Genomic DNA, 22623 nt, shown 5'->3' with positions numbered 1-22623 from the left:
GACGGTGGTGGGCTCTCCACGCGATTTAATGTTAAGTATAACGGCTGCTCCGGATACTTTAACTGGCCAGACGGTCCAGGTCTAGTACCTTCAAGCCACTTGGACCCTTCACCCCTCCCCCGCGAATTGGAGAGACGTCCGGAAGTGCCTACCTCGATGGGACATAGCGCGGGTGAAAGTAGCCCATCGATAGACAAAGGCCATCACATCGAGACTCACCACGTTGGCGAAACCGAGCACGATAATCATGTGCTAGAGAGGCCAAGCTTTGGGCTTGCCGGCACACATTCTATTTCCACCTTCCATTATGAGGGTATGTTCGGACGTGTTTCCTACCATCCAGGCCTTCGTGTTGCTTCTAATACAATAATGTTTCGAAGATTAATATATATATCAGGATCACACGCTAGCTCTGTTAACATGAATTAGTACACTGTGTTTTTGTAGACATGTCAAGATGGCCAAAGGCAGTGATTGATTTATCTAGCTGCAAACAAAGATCTGAAAATTGTACCACCAGGAAGACCCATTACTTAAAGACTCGCAGAAAACCGTCCCATGTAATCACTAGTTAGCTAATCGTGCCATTGTAGTGGCTTACGCGCTGCTAAATCTTGTCAGTTCGGATGTACTTTCTCATTAAGAATCTGAGATAAACTCACTCCAATTTTTCCTTTTTGCTTCTTCTCAATTGACCTTCGATCTCAATCTTCTTCACTAACTCCTCTGCCAGCCATTGCTCATCCCTGTCTCCTTGGCTAAGAATCTTCCGACTAGCCACCAAGAACCTCTCCTTGAACACATTCCACAACGCCGTATCTGCAGATTCCTGACTTTGCGGCCTCGGATAGAACGGGTCGTTCTTGAAAAACGCGACGCATGCTTTGTCGAGGCCTGCCTCATCCATGGAGATGGGATGGCAACAATCAAAGTCAAGAATCCACAAGCAATGATCGCCTAACCATTCAGATTGAAAGGCGTATGGTGCTTTCTCCTGCTGTCGTGGAGGTGCCAGAACGAACTCGACGTCATTGGCATCAACTTGAGCGCCCCAATGCATGAGCGCGAGGGCGTCTGCCATCGTCTCTGCGTAAGCAGCCACATCAAGACCGAGCTTCTCCATCTGATCGAGGTGAAGAGGCACATTGCGGAGACTAAAGCGTTGGTATCGTGAGGGCCTTGCCGTCTGCTTCTGGTAGTGACCGCGTATTCGTCCAAGATACGGTCGGACCAGGCAAGCATCGTCGGCGTGGTTTTGCTTCACGAATTCCGACAGGGGAGCGTTACCCACACAGAACAGATCCACGATTTTGTTGCTAATCGACCTAGGTATCTTGGGTATGCGTTCTGAGATAAGTGCCCTACATGCTGTGTAGCCAGCGGGAAATTGATGTAGGCGCGTTTCCCACCAAGAGTCATCGGTCTGTTGCACCAATCCATGGCATTCGGGTATCGACAGGGGCGTTGAAGGAGGGGTTTGAAATGCACTTCGAAGAATTCGAACATGCATGTTGTAATCGTTTGTGACAGATCGATCGGGCCCGCCGTCTTCCCGCTTTATGGCGGCGGTGTGTGCGGTGTCATTATCAAGAGCCCAGACACTGCCGCAGAACCCCTTGCCAATGCAATGATATTGCCTGCTAGACATGACTAATTGAGATGAATGGTGAAGCTGATGATTTCTGATAGTTGTATGTTAATGTGTTGATGATGTTAGATGTATCATTTCGTTGAGGAGGATGGTCCGTTGTGATATTGGTCTTGGTAGGCATATCCGAGAGATTGGTCAGTGAGTCAACACGAAACCGTAACTGAAGGTTTCCCACAATTCGGTATCTCAACGGAACAGAATGTTGGGTTCAGTCTCGACCAAGTCTCGCCTGGTCGGTGTGTCGACAATGTTGCCTCGTTTGCCTTTCGCTGCTTTGGTCCATGCCGCAAGGGCCATCCTACGTGACGGACAAACGCGCACGCAGAGGGTCCTTTTTCCAGCTCGTCTGTCAGGCTGAGACAAAACAACCTATTTTTCTTTTTCGCATCACCAAGCTTACTTGTAATTGGTTCACATGGGTATCATCTCGATTGTATTATTGTTCGACATCTGCCATGTCACCACAGCTATCAGAAAGCGTACCCACCATCTCTCAGGAGGACAGAATGTTTGCAAACATATTGCCACTACACCCTGTGAGCAACATGAGAGGCTATTCTTAGTAAAAGAGTCTTCTAGTCGACAAAAGAGTTAGATACGTTTCGAAAATGCCAAATTGACCAGCTCTGTTGTTGTCCTCCACAAGACAACATCGACTGGAGTAGACCATATTCTCTGATAGACTACTATAGTCTTTAGTCAATATTTTTAGAGTAGCTGAGTCTCGCTATCCCCACAACATGCAAGATGGCGGCAAAAACAAACATAAAAAAAGGAAGTGCAGCAACTGCGGGGATTATCCCCAACTTGTTTCCCAAGAAACCAGCAGAACAGAACCGAAAGCGCAGGCTGGCCACCCTTCGATAAGACGATTGCCGTGTCCCGTCCCATGTATAATGTTGCCGTGCATAATCCATACATTTGCATCCTATACTGACCATTCACAAGACTTATCAGATTGGCTCCAAAGGCAACAATCGGGTTGTGGCATCAGAGGTGAGTCGTGCAACGTTCCAACCAATTATACAGTCAATGACAGTGACACAAGTGAGGATATGACCCGTCACACCTTGCCGGCAGCTCTTTCATAAAGTCCGCAGTGCCTTGCCCTTGGTTAGCTCCTCCGCACCAAAAAATGCACCTCCAACATTGCCATCTCGTGATCTGGAGCCGCTGCGCCCTGTGTTGGATGCCTTTGGAAGGCGAGCACGTTTCCATTAGTAGGTCATTGTTCAACTAACCTTCGTATTGTACTATGTGACAGATCTGACAACACCAGTACATGAGAAATACAATGCCATCGACGAAGTTGCCATAACCAATTTCATTCCGGATTGCTGTCCGATGCAAAGTTGTATCAGATGTAGCGAGGCCAATCGTTCATACGCATTCCACACAGCTTGCCACGATGTCGTTTCGCGATGTCTACCGGACTCTGCCAAAGTCAATAATTGTTGGTTCCTCCGATGCACGCAAGCTTTGGTGCAAGCCTATGAGGAGGCGGGCAGCGACCCTAGTCGCAATCAGATGCCCGACAGCTTAATACAACCAATCTCACAGCTGACGGCAGCCGCTCTTTGTGAGGACCTCTTCCTTCACCTTAACACGATTGTCGGCGCGTACAAAATTGATGGAGAGCTTCAGAATTTGCTTCTTCTCCTCCGAGATTCGCCATACAGTGTCCAGTACGATGTTTTCTCCTCTGTGGTTCAAAGCCCAGGCACCCGTCTGATGTTCAAGGAGAGGACTATCAGACAGCTCCAAGCTTTCCAAACGTGGTCAGAACCAATGCATCGTCCAATTCGTAGCGGCGGTGCGCTCTATGCACGCTTCATTGTCTACAAGAGAGCCTCTTATCTTGCCGGTATCTACGACGAGCCACTCGAAGGCACCGTTCGGATCAAAGCACCAAATGTCGACTGGGATTATGTTCTATTGTACTCTGATGACACTGGAATTGCTCGCATGTCTTTCGCCCTCGCACATTCATCAGGCAGACATCATAAACCAGGCCACTTTCAAGCAATTCGTAGACCCTCACGCGCGCATGACGTATTATGGATCACTCTGAAGGTGAGCCCAACATCTCAGTGTAAAGAAAAAACAGCCTAACACCAAGATTCAGGGTCTTCTTGTCACTCGAGTGGACATGTTCCGTAAGCCCATTCACCAAATACACTGGCCAAATTCTACTACATTCCCTTTGTCAATCTTACCTGCGCCCTTGAGCTTTTATGATTTCACTGCAACGGTTGTGTCTCTGGAGGGTATAACAGGAATCTCCATCGCTCAGGCCGAACAGCGAGTCAAAGCTATTCATGCTCACAAGGATGCTCCCGGCGAAAAATACAACTACCCTCAGAGAGATGCTACTTGGGCGTATTGCCCGCTCAACAAACTAGCCAACGAAAGGATCCAGAGAATATGGATTGTGAGCTTTGAGAAGGATGGTTTTGGATTCTTGGTACGTTGTTTTTCCACGAAGAGTCCGCATAATCTGACCAAGGGTACTAGGTTGAGACTACCAAAAAGACTGTATGGCTAGGTGGTTACCTTGAACCAACGGAAACGAGAAAATATCAACCGATTGCGGTACCATCGTCCAGCGGCTTCTACCACAGCCTCGGGACCTGCTCACTGCTATCAGCGATCCCATCGTTCAACCACCCCGTTAGTGGGCCGTTCCACACCACCAAAACCGTCCCGAAACCACTAGATTATCGGTGGTCCTTCAGCAGGGCCTCCTTGGAGAACGTTCAAGCACTAAGAAAGACTCCACGCGGCGCTGTAGAACTCTTCTACGACGACTTTTCGGTATGTCTGGGTGATTTCAGACCTGCCGAAGCTGGTCCTTGGTTGAAAGCCCCTCGTTGGTACAAGGTTGCTCCGTACGTTGCAACGCATTGGATTGACTTCTTCGACGATTCCACCAAAGACGCTGATTGCAAGCCTATGAAAGGCCATATCAACTTCTGGCATCTCCGAGAGCTTACTCATATCCAATTTGACCCACCGACGACGGCTTGTCCCACTCCTCTCTTGTTGGAAACTTGAAAAGGATGGTATATTATTTCGGTTGTCTTTCCTATGCTCACTGCTTGTCAACTGTCGCTTACGTACTTTGTCCTGAGGGTCGGAAAATTTGCTTCTGGAGTCGGTAATGATTATGATGGTAACCAAAACAAATTGCCCGCTTTCCTTATCTTTCACGGGCGAACAACAAATTGCAGTAGGTTGGACTTGGGTGGCTACGGCCGAAGCGTATGACCTATGATAGCTCTCAAATCATCTCGGTATTATCTGGTATCAGAGTGTGGCCACAACATATTGGGGTGATGCTATGACATCTCTTTCGTGAAATGACTGTTGATATCCCGGGACTATGAACCACTGACGTGAAGTTAAGGTACACATCCTGTACCGTACACATAAATGTTGCTACTTCATGCTCCTAGATCGTATTGTCTACAACAAAATAATGGATGATTCTTAACACGGGAGTTTTGTAACCGAAAGACATGTTGAAGATGTCTCACGAATTGCGGAACGGAAAGCGCTCTCAACATGAATTGCATTGCCCTCATCGATCTATCGTCATCCTTAACCAGCAGCTCTAGACAAGCAGCTCTGGACAGGCAGCTCTGGACAGGCAGCTCTGGACAATCTTGAGTGTAACACCACAGACGCCATCAGCAAGATGAACGACGTGGCAAACAGACCAGGCTATCAACCCCCCGCCGCAAGGCATCCATTGCACATCCATCCATCATCTCACCCAAACATCGCCATCCCGCCTCCCCAAAAACAAAACGAAAAACATAGAATAAAAAAAAAGAAGTTCAATAACCACCATTATTGGTTCCCCGACGCCCCCGATGCGCCTCCTTAGTAATAATAAAGCAGAAGCAGAAGCATAAAAAGCACAGAAGTGCCCTCCATCATAACCATCCCATCGTCCGATGTGGTGTGGTCCTTCATCCCTGCGCAGGAATCATGGAATCCCGAGAGTTCCAAACTGGCGGGTCGCACAAGGGAGTGGGGGAGATAAGGTGGCTGGCTGTTTGTGGAGGGGAGGGGCGGGGACGGGAGGATGCGCTGCCGGCGTGCGGGGTCTCCCTTACTCCCTTGCTCCCTCCGTCTTCGTGCATGCGGGCTTTTCTTTTTGCTTGGACTTCGTGTGTTATATTGGTGGTACATGGTGCCTATTGGTGGTGGCTTGCATTTTATTGATTGATTGCTTGCTTGCTTTATCGTTGCTTATGGGTGGCGGCTAGGTATGCTCGCGATTCATCAAGGACTGGGTATCCACTGGAGCGCTCACTGTGCGTCGGGGTCAACACAGGGAGCCTGGTTGGGACCCACGAAAAATATGACAACGTCATGGAGTTTAGGAGTCATTGAGTACGTAGTGGTATTGAGAGAGACATCGTAGGGGAATGGCATTCGTGCTTGGGGAGATAATCCAAGACGACGATGTTTGATGACTGCAGGCAAGGCCAGTGTAACTAGCTTCATCTTCATTCACTACAGTTGAAAACCAAGAGACCTAAAAAGTACAACCCGCATGAAACAATACTGAAATAAGATATGAACCCTTAAATCTGCGCTCGTCGCGTTCGATATGCCTGCTAAGCAACGAAATCTTCCCAAGGGAAACAGGACAAATAGAGAAAGACTCCTGACGCCAGAGCACCTCGCTGAATGGTATACCTTTTAATTCCCAATTTTTTTTTCGATAACACCTATGAAACCTCTTTGAGAGCTGTATCGAATGCCTATCACTGCTGAGGAGCAACGATCTTCCCGGCGGAGACAATGACCTGTTCGTCGAGCCGCTTCCCAGTGTCGCCGTATTCGACTCTCTTCCACGTAGATATTTGTGCCTGGTTGGCGTCGATTTCGAATACTCTGACGCGGCGATGGTAACCTCCATAGCCGCCGTATCCTCCGAAGCCGCTGCCGCCGGCGTAGCACATCCACAGATCTCCATCTTTGTTGGCATTCTGGGACATGGCGCAGTAGTCATTCGCGTGGTCGTGGCCGCAAGACACGGCTTTGATGCCGTGCTCAACGAGTGCGTCTTTGAAGTGGGTGTTGAAGCCAGGGGCGGTGACGCCTTCTTTCCACTCGCCCACTCGTTGCTGACCTTCGACGGCATATTCAGGGAGCGGGATATGAATGAAGGCCATGTCGAGATGGATGTGGGTGTAGTGCTTGTGTGCTTCCTTCAAGTGCTCAGCTGTGTTTCTGAACCATTCGATCTGATCTGGTTTCAACCAGTCGTAGCCTCGGTATTTGTTCTCGTCGGGCGAATAAGCATGAGTATCAAGGAAATAGAGAGTGAGAGCAGAGTGTCTGCTGTTATGGGCCGAAATTTCGATGTAGTAGTTGCCCACTCCAGCCAACTCGTTGGGACCAGCCTCCGCAAGGCAGTAGGGTAGGGATTGATATAGTGACATCTGGGCATTGCGCGATAGAGAGCCTTCATCGTCGTGGTTGCCAAATATGGCAGTGTACGGGATCTTGTGTTCTGCGAGAAGACCAGCAATCTTGAACAAAGCCTGGGGAATCATTAGCTGAAGATCTTGGTACACTACTGGAATATTCTTACGGTCTGTGAATCGGGTGCGGTTTCGCCGTTGACCTGATCTCCGGAAAGGACAACCAGGTCTGGCTTCTCCTCTTGAATGATCTTCTCCACAAACTCAAGGGTCCTAGGGTCCGCATCGCATTTGCCTCCATTATGACCAGGAGGCTCCGGATCTCGGCAAGCACCAAGTCCAGTACTGAGATGAAGATCAGACACCTGCAAGATCTTGAACTTCCCATCCTTCCTGATCCTCGGCACCTGCTTTTCTCTTTCGATCTTCACCGGAGCGCCGCGTCGAATGCTCAGGCGTGGCTCCTTGTTTTCGCCATTCTCTAGACGAAGAGCGCCATTGACCAATTGCCAACCGAGACGAGGCTCGACTGCATCGGCACCGAAGAGCACATCCACTGCGGTGACTGTGTTCTTTCCGTCGCTCGCATGACGCTTCTTAGATCGCTTCAGCCATAGCTTAGCGGGCCGAGATTCCCACTTCTCGCTTGCTTGGGCCTTCTCGCTGATTGCTGGATCGAGTTTCTGAATGCGAACATCCACGATGACCTTGTCATCCTCTGTGAGTTCCTCTTCGGATTTGCGCTTAATGTGGACAAAAGCCTTGTTGACCCAGCCGGTGTTGAGGTATAAATCCTTATCGATGCGATGCCATTTATCTGGGTCGAGCATGCATTTGTTCAAAGGGTTGAGTGCAGAGCAGGTTTGGACGGTTATGTCTGTGATGATGAGTCTTTCGTTGTGGAGCGGGAGATGGTTATGGATCGATTGCGGAAGGACAAAGTAGTAGTTATCGAGGAAGAGGACGAAGAAGAAGGCAACGACGGCGAAGACTGCAAGCTGACAGCCTGTTCGGACCTGTATTTAAGACTGAGATTAGTAGAAGCACCGGTGGGGTCTGGATTGTGAATGACGAACAATTCGGCGGGTCATGATGTGAGTGGTCGCGCCCGGATGGAGGACGCAGATGCGGCGATGCAATGTCGCCTGAGCTACATCTAAGATGGCAAAAAGATTTATGATTGTTTGAGCACGGCCACCATGGCCTGTCGCAGTAATATGGCCTTTGGCGAGAGCAGTTGAAGTGTCGTCTTGAAGGAGGTGCACAAGGGGCGTACTGTGTACTGTTACTGTGTAAATGGAGTGTAGTACGAGTATAGGTAGGTTCACGTGTGGTCTGTTCTACGAGGTACGTACCTACCACCTACTAACTAGTAACCTATCAACTTAATTGCTTGGCTGTCTCTCTCCCGCGGGGGTTTCTCCGCATTCTAGATCTTCTGCCCTCGTACATACAACACTCTACTACCCAGTTCCACCTAACAGACAGGACAGGCTACACCAAGCAGCCAACTACATACGGAGTACACTGCAATGCGATCTATCTTTCGCCTCAAGCACATCAATTCTTCTCCATTACGGTTATGCAAAAGAGAGTTCTCTAATAGCTCTCTGCTTTACAAAACATTCCAAGGCAAGCGCAAACATGTGGCATCTGTATCTCTAATCCCTGTACTCATGGCTTCTCAGAAGGAGATGTCGTAATCCTCCGCCATAAGAGAGACGCCGCCAATGAGGGGACCCTTGTCAGATTGAAGAGTGGGAATGTTCTTCATACTCATCGTGGTGCTGTCGAGCACGCATCAATTATCGGCAAGAGTCCTCGACAATTAGTGAACTCGTCCAAAGGCTATCCTTTGCGCCTACACGACCCTACTTTAGCAGAGTATGTCCGGTTGACTCCGCGCATTGTTACTCCTGTGCGTTACCAATGATCTTCAGAGAATGATGTCGAAAATATGTCCTGAATGTCAACATTTAGCTGACCTGTAAATAGATATACCCGCACGACGCCAACCTCATAGTGTCCCTTCTCGACATTCACGTAGACACTCCTTCTGGCTCTTCCCACGATGCGCCTCTGGAGATCCTAGAGGCCGGCACTGGACATGGAGCCTTGACTCTTCATCTGTCTCGTGCCGTGCATGCTGCCAATTCTGCATCGCCAAAACCTCCGCCGTTTATCACTTCCCGGGAGGAACCTGAGGCTCAAGAGTCCGAGGATGACGTGCACCTGGGCGAATCCATATCCGACCTCCAAGACGCAAACTTTGAATCATGGAAGGCAGGACGCCGAGCCATTGTGCATACTCTGGATATATCCAGTAAGCACTCCAAGTTCGCACGCAAGATTGTGAAAGGCTTCCGGCAGGGTATGTATGCCTGCAATGTTGATTTCCATGTTGGTGATGTCTCCGCATGGATCGACTCCCAGAAATCAGCTAGAGGCGACCAGGGACCGTTTTTGTCGCATGTCTTCCTAGATCTACCAAATGCCCACGACCACCTCGCCAGCGTAGCAACGGTACTGCATGTGAATGGGCTTCTGGCAGTCTTCAATCCCAGCATCACTCAGATCCTTGAATGCGTAGAGATAATTCGCAAGAATAGGCTCCCATACCTACTCGACCAAGTCATCGAACTAGGGGCGGGTAACATCCGCCAATGGGACGTTCGATCTGTGAAACCCCGAGCAACGTTGAAGAAACCAGGCCAATCACCTAAGGAAAGCGAGGTCCAATCGGGCCTGCGACCTTCGGATGATAGCTCTACAGATGCCATGGAGGGGCAGTCGACGAGAGACGATGAGTTGGATGAGGCGTTTGAAGAGCCTGGCGAAGATTCACAGGTAATTGTGTGTAGACCCAAGGTTGGAGAGAGAGTTGTTGGCGGTGGATTTTTGGCTCTATGGAAGCGCATGGAGCCTCCGAGCCACGATTCGTATTCTCCAAGTTCCCATGAAGATTCGTCATAATACAATTCAATATCGCGTTTGATGCGCCGTTGTGGATTGTAGATGCCTAGACACCCCTCTCTATGTAGTGAAGAGTATGAACCTCAAATAGTCTAGGCGTACTGTACATGGTATCGTCACTGTACTGTCAATCCAATCATGGATCTCTGGCCTGCGTCTTCTGACAGGTGCGACTTGCATAAAACACAATAATTGATTCGCTACACCGAAGATTATTTACGAAGTTACAGCGGTGCGAGGACCTGTTAGGAAATGTAGAAAATGCGTGTGAAGCTCTGATTGGTTCAATTGGGAGACGGAGCACGGAGCACCCCTCTGAATGCTTGCCAGAGATTCTCTGAATAATGGGAGCTCACGAGTAATTGCCCATTACCTACCCTATTCTTACCCCCCACCAACCTCGTCACCTCCTCACTCTACTTCTCTCTTTCTCTCTCTTTCGAAAATGAGTGGCGCGGGAGAAAACCGGTATACTTTACAACTTACTCGTCCGATGGTGCATTCACTGACTTTCAACAGCTGGCGTCGGTCAGGACCCCCCAATCGCCAAAACCAAGATGCGCGCAGCGGCACAAATACCCCCACCAACCCAGGCGGCCGACAACAAGCGCTCTCCACGCTGTCTGGAAATGCCTGGGGCTCAGCGAAGGGAAAGGCTGCTAGCGGTGGAGGCGATCGAGGACCTAACCAATCCTCCACTCCTCAGGCAGATAGGCATGTGCCTGTGAAGGACTTCAATGCTGCTGAGGTCAAGGAATTCCTTAAGAAAAGTAAGCCTACAGATCCAATACCCGAAGGAGAAAGAGTATCACTGTGATCGCTAGCTGCGCGGAATACTTTTCAAACCTGAGCAAGCAATACTGACCTTCAATCCAGAATATGTCGAGAACACTACCAGTATGACTGCCTGCTATAAGTCCACTTGCGCACATGTATTGACCGATTCTATCTGCAGACTCTCCCGCCGTATATCACAAAGTTCAGGGCGACTCGGTCCCAAAAAGAAGCAGTGGTGCTTGGGGCTCTCGAGGTGCGTTTAGGGAGTTATATCCCATTGGTATGGCTCCACTGATCTGGACACAGGAAACATGAGCCACCTCATGCCGAACGGGCAAGACTTCTTCACTCAGCTGAAGAAGCAGTTATCCGCACTCGATCAGGGCAAGACATCGTAAGAGCTTGCCTCTACTTGTCATTCTATTCAGCGGCATCAAATGGGCATTGCGGGAGTTCAAGGCCATTTTATCGTCTCCTTTTCTTCATAGCAGTCGTTAAGGTAGGACTGCTTTCTTAGTCTCAAAGTACCAGCTACCCGCGTACATCACGGTACATTGACATACAAGGGCGTTGGGATGGATGTGTGGGCTATTCACGTCGCTTTCTTCAATTGTTTATATTCTCTGTAGCGATACCCGTCTTAACTATTGCTTATACTCGGCTGGAAAAGTGTCTAGGTAATTGTAAGGTGTCGGTTGCTCAGCTTCTAAATTCTATAGTCTTTGTAAAATTAAACAAAGGTCGAATCTGCACATGTGCATGTCGAATCCGTGCATTGTTCTTGTGGGATATGTGTAGCTCATCAAAGAGACCTGTTAAGGGCCAGGGTTATATAGCGTGGGGAAATCGCAGCAACGGGGGAAAGCGCGTCTCCACGACAGTGCATCGACCACATTACATACCCAATCGTGCCAACAACCTCATAGACCCGTACAATACACAGACCTTCGTGTGTTTTGGCCTCCACTACTGGGGTAGCAAGTTTCTCAAACCGTCCAGCAGATTACGGATCGCGGATCTCCCTGCTTATACATCTCGGCGGCTTTGCGCTTCAGCGGTCCACCTCCGACCTCCGCAACGAGGCCCAGCATTGTCAACACAGCATTTTGCAACAGAGGGCACAACGTTTCGACAAACGCTGTAGTTGCTTTTGAAAGGTGCTTATACTGTTCTTGCTCCGACATTACAATATCATAAACATACGGCCTGACCGACACGTCCCCCTAGAGGCTTGGGACCCACCTGCAAACAAACACGCACCGCATCTTGGCCGACGACGATATTGTTGATACCACACACTCCGCACTCCCCACAAGGCCTACAGTCTTCGCGCATACGCGAGGATCTCTAAATCACTTCAAGATGTCCTCGCCTCCGCAAACACCTACCCACCGGCCCGCTTCCTCCCACCGTCGTTACCCCTCGAGCCTCGATATGTCACATAACGCTACCCCCTCGAGGCGGCACTCGCTACACCGACGCTCATCTGGGTATTCGCCCATGACACCGCAGTCCTCGCATGGCTTTGAACCTGGAAGTCCGGTTCAGAACAATGACGGCGGGGGAGATAATGAGTTGGGTAATCTGGCGGACGAACTAGGCGACATATGGGACGATGAAGAGGAGGAGGGCGTTGATGGCGATTTTGGAGAAGAGCTAGAGCTTCCGCAGGAGGGAGAGAATGGGATCGGGGTAGCTCTCGATCACGACGGTTCTGTTGGCCATAACGGCGTCCCGAGAGATAGTGGGGTCGTAATGCAGTCATCGTCGCCAGACTCTAAAACAACATTGAGCCCATTTGCAGCTGCAAAACAGAACGGTAGGAGGCACCAGAGGCAAAGGTCTTTGTACGATGGGTCTGATTACGGAGACGACTCTGACTTGGAAGTCAATGAGGGCATTTCCGCGGGGCTGGAGAGACAAATGGCTGGTATTGAAAGCCTGGCGCGGCGAGGCATCGAAGAGAATGGGAGCTCGTCCGATCAAGTGGTGAAGCGATTTATGGAGCGATTGCGGGATCTTGGAAGCCAGACATCGATCGAGAACGGTGCAATGCGGTATGTTCACAGTTCTGACACAGATTCAGATGGTGATGAAAAGCTGATTAAGTCCGGTTGTAGACTCAAAACAACACACGACGCTTTAGCATCACACTTGACCCATCAATCTCGAACTTTGACATCACTTTCGGCTTCGTTTTCAGGTCCTCGAGCCATTATACCAGATCCTGAAACGATTGACTCACTCCTCCCGCTCATCAATAGTACACTCGAATTACTTCCGCATGCGTCGCCCGAAGCCCTGCACCTGATCACCCAGCTCACATTTTCCAACAGAGAAATGTCACAGCACCTTTCCAATGTCTCAGACTCGTTGCACATGAGCCGACAAGGCCAGACCAATGCCGCCCGCCGCTTGAAGACTGCCAAAGACCAGTTAGCAGACTGGAAGAAAGAGACAGATCTGCGTGACCAAGGGATTCACTATATCGAGTCAGGCGACTGGGACCGAAAACTGAAAGAGCGAGACGCCAAACGAGATTGCGGAAGTGTCCTAGAAGGATTCGAGGAAACCTGCGGTATGTGGAGAAAACGTCTCTGTGAGGGACTCAACGTTGCCAGCGCTTGAGCGCGATCATCACATACTGGTGGCTTTTAACTTTGGCCGAACTTATTTACGCTTCCTCTTGACGAGACGACGAAGGAATTGGAAGAGTAGCAGCATTGCCATTCTTCCACCCTTCAGTATTTACAACTTTCGATTCGACTCCCCAGCGGAGCAGTATGTTGGCTATACTAAACGAACATCATTAGACTTGGCGTTTTTCTATTTTGACAAAGGCATGGGCGGTGGGGGGGGGGAGTGGACCTGGAAACTAATACCCTTTTACACCATTGTCTATCTGGGTTCTGCGCTTAAAGGTGGAGGAGAAAGACATACAAAGGAGTTTAAGAGCAGGATTTTGAAGTTATCGGCTACTGCTACTTTTTGAAAACAGACATATTGGACAACAGATGGTATAGAGTCTTGGAAGCGGAAGCCATACATATTCCTCCTTTTCGAAGCGTTCCTACGAGCGTCGCATCATAGCGGTTTTCATTTGTAGATATCGATTAGAAATCAGAAAGGCGGCATACATAAAGTCAATGAACGTTAATACATATGTCATCGAATACATTCTGCCCTAAAAATTTGACTCCAATCCTAACATTGAACCATAATTCCATGCACTGTTCCCTTCGAAGAGCTGCTTTCTATCAAAGCTACCACCGCCTAGCGCCAATCCATCCGCAGGGTCCAAGCGCCTCTTCGACATGTTCAATTATTTCTCCATCCGACATCACACCTCATATCAACAACACCGTTTCTCCCAACCTCCCACCTCAACCACAAACACACCTCGACCTCAATCGCACCCCACTCAAAACAATGCTCGCACGCCACATCCTCCTCCCGCTCCGGCGCACCCTCTTCGCGCAGCCCTTCCTCCTCAATTCCACCACCAAACCCACCATCTCCGCCGCAGCATGCACCCTCCACACCACAACACTCACACGCACCACACGCCCCACCCTCCTCTCGTCCTCGTCACAATCCCTAACCACCCGCCTGTCAAATCTCAGTATATCGCCGGCGTTACAACAGCAGACAAGGGGAATGAAAGTCCGCAGCAGCGTGAAGAAGCTGTGCGACGGGTGCAAGAGCGTGCGGAGGAAGAAGGGGAAGTACGTGTACATTATCTGCAGCAAGAATCCGAAGCATAAGCAGAGGTGAGTTTTGAATTTCCTCATTTCCCCGCGGGTGAATTCGGGCTGATTGATTGGGTTTAGGCAAGGTTGAAGTTGGGTAGAGGAGGGATTTTGTATGACTATGAGAGGAGGAAATAAGGAGGGGAGAAGAGACGAAGAAAGGAAGGAATGGGAGGAAATAAAATAGGGTTGTAAAGATACGGAGGCGGGGAAGAGGGAAGATATTGTATTATACCGCTCTTCGATGCTGAAGGACGTTCAGGCATGATTATAGGCGTATGGAGGCGCGAAGAAATCTCATGAACCATTCTATGACAGGTGCAGCTTTATGACTGGTATCAATTGGTCCCTAGAGCGAACGCCAGGTTCCAATTGCTCCGAAGAGAGAAAAGAGAGGCCTTTTGATTGCCTGGCGTATGTCTATTTTTCATGAACTATTACTGCTTGAGTGGAATTGCATCGCCGACAATGCTGTAAAAATAACTTCGAAAAGCGCCAGAACTCCAGCCTAGACACGACCATTAACTTATATGCTACCACCGCTCCTATCGCCCCCGATCAGCCCTGCCATCCTCAACAGTTCGCGATCTGCATCGATGTCTCCAGTGCCCAGGTTGATCTTCCGCCGTGCCTCTGCCTCTCGTTCTTGGAATGCCTGAGATTCGTTAGCCTGTCATATTGTACGTCGGCGCCGTATGTATGGGGTGAAGTACTTACCCATTCTTTCCGCTGCTGCTCCGCAACTTCATCTCCGCCGCAACCCCACACTTCAAGGCTGTCAATCTCGAAGCGATCCTGCCAGTCTTTCCCTCTTCTACACGGCAGACTCGACGGATGGAATGATCCTCCTCCCTCGGACCTATGCGTAAAGATGCCGTACTCAAGCGCGTCATCGAGGTGCAGCGAGACAGCCCCAGGCCGGAATCGCGTGTTGGAATGATAGCTGTGCGCGGACGACTGATGCGGGACCGCGGTGCCCAGGCCCACGCCTGCGGGCTGCGTGGGAGACTTGTTGAAGTAGACGTAATCTGTGCTGTACGTAGATGCGGAGAAGACGTCATGCATGGGGGAGAGCTGGAAGAGTAGCGTCTCTGAGTCGCCGAAACAGGCTTTGTGGGTGTGTTTCCAGGGTGCCGGGATGTAGGCTCCAAATGTCATTGTTGTTTCGGCGGCTTCGGCGTCGGCTACGCTGTTGGGGAGGCGTTTCGGGGGTAGCATGTCGGATAGGGTGCGTTCTCGTGTGTTACTGGGTTCGGATGGGAGAAGTCTGCCTTGTACGAGTAGGATTGAGGGTGCTCTCCAGTGGAAGCACTGCTTTTCGAAGGAGCCCATGCTGAAGCCGTGGGTGTTGCCGCTGTATAGTGGACGTAGACGACGGAAGAGGTTACTGCCTTTGATGAAAAAAGACAGTTGGCTTAGCATGGGTAGATCGAGGATGTCTCCTCCACTGCGTAGGATAGGTTCAGGGTCGGTAACAGGCTTAGGTGGTGGTATCACAGGGTGGGTTTCGAGTGTGGGAGACTCTGCACCATCCTTGTTCTTTTTCTTTGCTAAGTCGAAGTCTTTCGCGAACAGGAAATGTTCGAATAATGGGCGCAGGCCATCGAAAGTATAGGGGAGGCAAGTGGATATGACGGTGTTGAATGTGCGAAAGGTGATACCATGACTATGCTCCACGCCGAATGACGACAGGACTGCATTACCAACCTGTCGTAGTCTTTCGACGCGTTCCTCGGATAGGTCTGCGGCAAAGGTGGAGAGGCTTTCTTGGGGGTCAATGGGAGCAATAAGGAGCAACAATTCTATGAGCTTCAAGAAATTGTCGGTCGGAATGATGGAATGATGCACGTTAGTCTGCTCGCCTTGTTTGAATACATCAATCGCATCCATCGAGTCCAGTGCGGCCAGAACTAGCTCATCATCGTCGTTTCCTTCATCCTCGTCCTCGTCCTCGCCAGGTGCATCGATGGCAAACCCTTGATTCCCAGTATGACTCTCTGCGCCTTTATCATCGGTACCCTTTCCTTCTTCATTCTCCGTCTCTTTACGTATACCGCGATCATATACAGCCATACTCCTGTACAGCTCCCGTAGCCACACATCTCGTTTCCTCTTCTTCAGAACCACTCCATATCGTTCCGTCAATATAGTGACGACCTTCAGCAAGGCCTCATACGTGAGAATGGCGGGAGCTTGGCTTGGGAACGGAAAGGCACCGAGAAAGCTAGCCATGCTGAACAGCACGGAGCCGACGGCTAAGGAATCTGGTAGTTCTAGAAAGCGACATAGCGTAGCTTCGCTCCAGTACTTGACACCGGATTCTGAGTCTGCTAGCGACCGGAAGACAGAGTTGAAGCAGTATAGTTCGAGGGGCGTGTAGCACTTTTGTGCGAAACGATGTGCGAGGTTATGATTGAGCTGCTCTAATCAAGGCAGACACGCCATTGTTAGTAACGACTACAAGTCGAGAGAAAGTACTGGGAATTGGAGAGCTTTGGATGTTGGAGAAGTACCTAGTGTTAGATGCGGAGCTTCAGAGGAGGTACCCTGACCCATAGTGTCAATCTTAAGTAGTACAATACATGTGCGAGGTGTTGATGCTGTCTGACGACGTCTCGTTCGTTGTTAGGTGGGGGTCGAATGATGAATGGCCTCTCGACGTCAGCCTGCTTCTATCGATAAGGTGCAACAATTCTTATCGATAAGCTGGCCAATTGTATACAGGTGAATCCACCATCATAACACTCATTCCCTTCTCTACGTACATGCACAAACATCATCAATCACTGAGGAAATTCATTCAATCGTTCTCTAGACTGGTATTTTTCTTAAATCTAAGCCCCTCAGTCCCATGGAAATTCCCAGGGCATGGCCCATAGACCACTTCATACCATAGACTGAAGTATAGGGAGGCCTCGCCAGGCCTACTGGTAGTGAGAGCGAGCGTATAGATGCCCAAACATTGGTTTCTGGACCTCTTCCGCGCTGAATGAACAATGTCCAATTTCCTGTCTGCTCCCTGGAATCGTCACTCCCCACATCAGAGGCTTCTCGACAATCTCATCATATCGTGAGCTGTGCTCGTCTTGGCCATCGCTGTTGCCGCGGATATGGCAAGCAGCAGAGATAACGGCACTGTTCGTTCCTCCGACAATTGAGCCTTTCGGATATCTGCAGACGACTGCAACGAGTAAACAAGTGAATATCAAACCCGAGCCCCACCCGATGCAAGCCAAGAGTGCAGTGTCGGAATATCCTATACCAGAAAAGACAGATCCGGTGGGTTTAATGTGTTGATAGCGCGTGAAATCGGTGTTCGACACATCGAGACGTTTTCCATCCTTGTAAACGCTCATGCGAATCAGGAAGATCGCTTGAGATACGAACCAGTGCAGTATGGTGCTGGACAATAGCAGCGGGATGGACCACATGAAGGGAAGCTGGAGGAAGTAGGTAGAGCGTTGCTCGCCTCGGGGATCTGTGACGCGCAGACTAGCGCGCTTGGAGGCGTAGTTGGACCACTCTCGACCGGTCAGCATGGCGGTGAAAAGTCCGTTGTATGCTATGTAGATGAGCGAGACTACCGCCTGTGGTAAGTTGGCGAGCAGGACATAGGGGATGATCGAGTCAGCGACGGGCAGTCGGATGTCGATGATGAAATCTGAGCCGAACATCAGTACAAAATTGACTGCTCTCTGCAAGGGGCGGCGGACTTACCACTGTCGAGTTGACCAAACCCATTACGAGTTGTATGATTGACGTCTTGATCCAGAATTCTGTAAAACACAATCGCTACAATAAGTGCAGCACCCGATCTGTTCTCAGGTTAGCTGACTACATGCGTACCTTTTGCCAGACCAATACGAACAATGCAAGACAAGCACCCCAGCGGCGTGCGGAACATCCCTCGGCGTACCAATGTCTCTTGCGCGAGCTCCAACGCTGATTGAGTCGCGCAGCTGGAGACTTCCATAGCGTCTCGACCGTTCGCGTTGACATGAGACAGCAGTTCTCAGTCGTAGGGTCTGGGATCTGAATGAAAGACTGTATGGCATCGCCCATCGTTACGATAGTGGCGTGATTAAGACGCCATAATACGAGGACCATGACAATGATCTTCACAGTATTGCATGCGATGACTATACTTAAGATTGTGGGATGAAATTGCACTTCGCAGTGTTGCTCTATAATCTGGCTGAGACAGTCTTGCGTAGCTGTTAGACAGGACTAGACGATAAGTTGAAAGGGAAAGTAAATTGTGACAGCTTACATGATAACTGAGCTTGGTTGGCCTCGATATTGATGTTTCCATAGCCTCCGGCATAGGTAAAGAATGATCGATTCCTATCATTCATCCCAATCCTTTCTTGAAGCTCCTGGGTTAAGACGCCAAAGCCAGTCCCGGCGTCCGTAACAAAGGGTGCTTTATAGCGAGCCTTGCACTCCGAAGCGGAAAGGTTCTGGAAAATCGTTCGATCAAGGTACTTATCGTCCAACACAAGATCTTGAAACCTAGAGATCGTCTCAAATGTTTCCTTGTCCTGATCTGTCTCTACTCGGATCTTCCAGCTGTCCTTGTCTCTAAAGAAGCCCTCGGAAACTATAAGGAAGTCCACATTGTTTGCAGCCACGGTCTGGAAGACCGCAGAGTTGTAACTACCGAGCGGTTCAGAATCAATTTTCCAACCGCGATTGCATTGACTTACACGAGATGGAGAGGCACACTACTGATCCATAAAAGAACCCACAGCAGAAGCCTGGATTTGTGTATGCTCGAGAGATTCTTCACACTGGGAATCCCAATGTCCAGCCATTTCTGTCTTGCATGAGCTGCATCGATCTCCTTGCGAGTAGGTGCCACGAGACGCTGCATTGTGTAGTTGGAAGCACCCAGCAAGATACTACTCAGCAAGTTGATAAGCAGGTGCAATGCTATCACCCAATTGCGTGCCGTTTTACAATTCCCCACGAAAGCTGTGCCAATGTTCTGCACTGGTTGCCATGCTGTAAGCGAAAGAACCACCAGAAGGATATTCAAGATGAGAACAATTGAAGACACGATAATAGAGGCAAGTAATCCCCCACGATACCCCGAGAACCGTGCTCTCCATGTCTTTCGTCGCTCCAGGGACGGTAGATTTGGATCATCTGAGGCATCTTTTGAAAGAAACGCGCTCGAAGATGAGTTCGGATCCATGTTGTCAAGCTCCAGGGGCTGATAGGAGCTCTCCCGTGATTCTAGCCAGGATTAGCCTTCCGCGAGGTATAGCGAACGATCGAGTCTTCGTACTCATGAGGGGTAGCTTTGGAAATTTATTGTCACGCAATATTTCATTATCATATCATGCACAGAGACGAAGTGGTATGAGGATCTGGCTGGATTCCATTTCGAAACCGTGGGTTCACATAAGGAGTGGGACGCCTTGTGCAGGGCTGTGCGAGTAGGTCCGATCTCGAAACGCGTTGGGCGAAGCAGTCGGAAATCAACAACACTCCCCGCGTCAGCGACTGCATTGAAGTTGTATATGCGGACCGTATCCTTCATTCAAAATTTCTACATGTTTAGAGCTACTTTTAAGTAGACGAGCAATCCAGCGCCGGATACAGAATGATGGTATATGTGCCGACGTCGCGCGAAGACTAGCTACACTGTCAGATCGGAGGGTCACCCTTTCGCCTGGGCTGAGACGGCAAGCCTTGAGACTGCCAGCCTCCTGTCAGAAGTTAGTTTATGTTCTTCTTTGATGACTACATGTTTTCTGCATTGCCTACGGTAGATTTTGCCCCTCAGATTTCTTTCATAATTAGTTGACGAGGCTGCCGAACGCTGATCATGTAGCAGTTGATCCGCGCCCATCTTCGGTTCATGGACCAGGTTCACAACAGCGGACATATAAACCAACATCACTACGAAGATCTTCAATCCGGTAGCAGTCAACCCCATATAAAACTGCAACAACTATTGACTAAGGGTTATTGCATGGCAGATTCAAAAGCCTCGACCCCGTTTGAAACAAACAAACTGTAGTGCAATATGACGGAACGACACGCGACTACCGTACCTCAAAGATCAGACATTGATCACAAACAAAGACACTCCGCACACTAGTTTCCACACAGAAAACGACACTCTCCCTCCGGCCAAGCGTAATGCAGCAATCCGAGTAATAATAGCCTCAATTTTCCAATCGGGTTGAGGTCCTTCAAGCTGAGCTGTGCCTCAGCGCCACCCGCCGATCAAAGATACACTCTGCAAAACCCGCACGCCGCCTAGCATATTGGCAAGACCTCTTCCGCATGTCTTCATGATACCCAGCGAATGAATCCGATCATGCTATTCCCCAAGCGGAATACGAAAGACCAAGGTTGTTGGTATTGACGACGTTGGTCCCTCAAAAGGACGCGGCACGAACGCCTCGCCCCCAATACCAACCCCCATGCCAACACATGAACAATGAACGAGCTCATTGAGCAGTCGGGGTAGATGGCTGCATACGACATTCATCGATGTCAATCGAATGTCCACATGGGCGAAGTATATGCAGCAGCCCGTTGTTGAGGACAATCGTACTACAAGTTGCTACCCGTACGACTTTCTCTTCTCTTCTTCCTCTTCCCCACTTGTCGTCTTCTGACCAAAATATTGGTTCAACAAAACACTGATAATTTGCAGCACCACCTCTACTTCTGCTCCTTTACCTACCTTACTATCTACTCTGCTAATGTCTAATCCTTCCATCCCTTCGTTCCTTCGAAACTGAACGTCCACCCACACACAACAAACCACCTCGATACCAACAATGCCTCATCTCCTCCCCCGACAATCAGCACCACCCTCTCCAACCCCCTTCAACTCAACAACCCTCCCATTCACTTGCCCCCAGGGCGGCACTTTTCACGCCTGCGCCTCCTCCCCCTCCTCCTTCCTCGGCTGCTGCACAAGCTCCAACCCCTGCACCACCAGCTGCTTCCAAGGCAACCTGCGCCCCGTCTCCTTCCCCTCCTCCCTCTACGGCCAATTCCCAGACGCCAGTTGCGGCCGCGACTCCCTGTTCTACACATGCCTGTCCTCGCCGCCATTCTGGGGCTGCTGCAAGTCGAATCCATGCGGTGGGAGCGGGTGCAAAGACGGAGACCTCACGGCCGCATTCGCAGACAATCCCGCACAGCAGGCGTGGTACTTCTCTGGTGCAAACAGCACCACCACTCCCCCGACTTCAACACCCACCGGACCAGCAGAAACCGTCACATCGACCGCAGAACCGAACACCACCAGCACTCCTCCACCCCCAGACGACGGCAGCAAGGAAATCCACGTCGGCGCGATCGCAGGCGGCGCCGCGGCAGGCGGCATCATCCTCCTCCTCCTCATCGCCCTCGTCGTGTACCTTCTCCGTTCCAGGTGGAGAAATCCGAAGTTCAGCTATCCGGTGGGCGGATGCGTGCCGCTTGCTTATCGCCACGACGACAGCGACGCTCCGGGCACGATGGCGCAGCAGTATTCCGCGGGGGAGATGGAGTGTATGAAATCCCCTATCCTCCCCTTTAAACTCCAAATCGGCATAATGCTAATGAACGTGTGAAAGATCCACCGACATATACATCCCCGATCCCGCCCTTCGCACAGCAAAAGTTCCACGCCTACACCACAACCACGACCTCCTCCTCCTCCCCGCAAAACTCCCCAGGCTCCCCATCGCTATCATACGAACTACCAGGCTCGCCACCACCGATCGACCGGGGGCAAGAGGGAACGCAAGCACAGCGAGCACGGCATTTCTCCGAGCTGTCCGGCGACACGGCGGTAAGGTGCGAACTGCCTGAGACGCCGGGGAAGGAGGGGAAGGATGGGTTTGGCGGGGTCGATGAAGGTGGAGGGGGTCAGAGGGGCAGTGGGAGGGTGAGGAGTCCGGTTGTTTTTGAGGAGATTTTTGCGGAGGAGGGCGAGAAGGGGAGGGTTGCGGGTGCTGATCGAGTGATTTAATGGAAGGAGAATGAATTTATCCACCTCGGTATTTAATGGTCAAAGTAA

The 22623-nt window shown here is 50.3% G+C and overlaps 11 protein-coding genes across 11 annotated transcripts; 7 read left to right on the top strand and 4 right to left on the bottom strand.

The window, feature by feature from the left end:
- Nucleotides 1-594: 594 nt before the first annotated feature.
- Nucleotides 595-1881, bottom strand: BU24DRAFT_362698 (uncharacterized protein; the record flags this gene model as incomplete). The annotated part of the gene is made up of 2 exons (XM_033524189.1): nt 663-1881; nt 595-607 (listed from the first exon to the last, which is right to left on the bottom strand). Exons 1-2 carry the CDS (start codon nt 1646-1648, stop codon nt 598-600), a joined length of 996 nt encoding a protein of 331 aa, XP_033390184.1. The 5' UTR covers nt 1649-1881.
- Nucleotides 1882-2786: 905 nt separating this feature from the next.
- BU24DRAFT_404797 (uncharacterized protein) lies at nt 2787-4705 on the top strand (the record flags this gene model as incomplete). Its single annotated transcript, XM_033525666.1, has 4 exons — nt 2787-2871; nt 2916-3724; nt 3777-4115; nt 4166-4705. The coding sequence occupies 4 exons, from the start codon at nt 2787-2789 to the stop codon at nt 4703-4705; spliced, it is 1773 nt and encodes a 590-aa protein (XP_033390183.1).
- Nucleotides 4706-5101: 396 nt separating this feature from the next.
- Nucleotides 5102-5601, top strand: BU24DRAFT_417477 (uncharacterized protein). Its single transcript, XM_033526735.1, has one exon. It carries the CDS (start codon nt 5349-5351, stop codon nt 5538-5540), a length of 192 nt encoding a protein of 63 aa, XP_033390182.1. The 5' UTR covers nt 5102-5348; the 3' UTR covers nt 5541-5601.
- Nucleotides 5602-6052: 451 nt separating this feature from the next.
- BU24DRAFT_362696 (Metallo-dependent phosphatase) lies at nt 6053-8421 on the bottom strand. The gene is made up of 3 exons (XM_033524188.1): nt 8169-8421; nt 7263-8108; nt 6053-7212 (listed from the first exon to the last, which is right to left on the bottom strand). Exons 1-3 carry the CDS (start codon nt 8181-8183, stop codon nt 6430-6432), a joined length of 1644 nt encoding a protein of 547 aa, XP_033390181.1. The 5' UTR covers nt 8184-8421; the 3' UTR covers nt 6053-6429.
- A 127-nt stretch (nt 8422-8548) lies between these two features.
- On the top strand, nt 8549-10216 carry BU24DRAFT_417476 (S-adenosyl-L-methionine-dependent methyltransferase). Its single transcript, XM_033526734.1, has 3 exons — nt 8549-8724; nt 8781-9010; nt 9088-10216. The coding sequence occupies exons 1-3, from the start codon at nt 8625-8627 to the stop codon at nt 10063-10065; spliced, it is 1308 nt and encodes a 435-aa protein (XP_033390180.1). The 5' UTR covers nt 8549-8624; the 3' UTR covers nt 10066-10216.
- Nucleotides 10217-10430: 214 nt separating this feature from the next.
- Nucleotides 10431-11735, top strand: BU24DRAFT_417475 (uncharacterized protein). Its single transcript, XM_033526733.1, has 5 exons — nt 10431-10533; nt 10585-10835; nt 10942-10962; nt 11021-11095; nt 11149-11735. Exons 1-5 carry the CDS (start codon nt 10511-10513, stop codon nt 11238-11240), a joined length of 462 nt encoding a protein of 153 aa, XP_033390179.1. The 5' UTR covers nt 10431-10510; the 3' UTR covers nt 11241-11735.
- A 360-nt stretch (nt 11736-12095) lies between these two features.
- Nucleotides 12096-13728, top strand: BU24DRAFT_30557 (uncharacterized protein). Its single transcript, XM_033522828.1, has 2 exons — nt 12096-12899; nt 12963-13728. The coding sequence occupies exons 1-2, from the start codon at nt 12205-12207 to the stop codon at nt 13468-13470; spliced, it is 1203 nt and encodes a 400-aa protein (XP_033390178.1). The 5' UTR covers nt 12096-12204; the 3' UTR covers nt 13471-13728.
- A 448-nt stretch (nt 13729-14176) lies between these two features.
- BU24DRAFT_417473 (uncharacterized protein) lies at nt 14177-15127 on the top strand. The gene is made up of 2 exons (XM_033526732.1): nt 14177-14612; nt 14673-15127. The coding sequence occupies exons 1-2, from the start codon at nt 14272-14274 to the stop codon at nt 14680-14682; spliced, it is 351 nt and encodes a 116-aa protein (XP_033390177.1). The 5' UTR covers nt 14177-14271; the 3' UTR covers nt 14683-15127.
- On the bottom strand, nt 14738-17188 carry BU24DRAFT_417472 (uncharacterized protein). Its single transcript, XM_033526731.1, has 2 exons — nt 15309-17188; nt 14738-15246 (listed from the first exon to the last, which is right to left on the bottom strand). Exons 1-2 carry the CDS (start codon nt 16821-16823, stop codon nt 15118-15120), a joined length of 1644 nt encoding a protein of 547 aa, XP_033390176.1. The 5' UTR covers nt 16824-17188; the 3' UTR covers nt 14738-15117.
- A 209-nt stretch (nt 17189-17397) lies between these two features.
- BU24DRAFT_417471 (uncharacterized protein) lies at nt 17398-20023 on the bottom strand. Its single transcript, XM_033526730.1, has 6 exons — nt 19882-20023; nt 19298-19829; nt 18862-19247; nt 18460-18796; nt 18309-18406; nt 17398-18252 (listed from the first exon to the last, which is right to left on the bottom strand). Exons 2-6 carry the CDS (start codon nt 19786-19788, stop codon nt 17516-17518), a joined length of 2049 nt encoding a protein of 682 aa, XP_033390175.1. The 5' UTR covers nt 19789-19829; nt 19882-20023; the 3' UTR covers nt 17398-17515.
- Nucleotides 20024-21391: 1368 nt separating this feature from the next.
- Nucleotides 21392-22575, top strand: BU24DRAFT_404791 (uncharacterized protein; the record flags this gene model as incomplete). Its single annotated transcript, XM_033525665.1, has 2 exons — nt 21392-22112; nt 22178-22575. The coding sequence occupies 2 exons, from the start codon at nt 21392-21394 to the stop codon at nt 22573-22575; spliced, it is 1119 nt and encodes a 372-aa protein (XP_033390174.1).
- Between the last annotated feature and the right edge of the window lie 48 nt (nt 22576-22623).

Source organism: Aaosphaeria arxii (assembly GCF_010015735.1).
Source record: "Aaosphaeria arxii CBS 175.79 unplaced genomic scaffold BU24scaffold_1, whole genome shotgun sequence".
In the NCBI taxonomy this organism is placed as follows: domain Eukaryota; kingdom Fungi; phylum Ascomycota; class Dothideomycetes; order Pleosporales; genus Aaosphaeria; species Aaosphaeria arxii.
The sequence above is the reverse complement of the archived record's forward strand: the minus strand, read 5'-3'. Positions and strand labels throughout refer to the sequence as shown.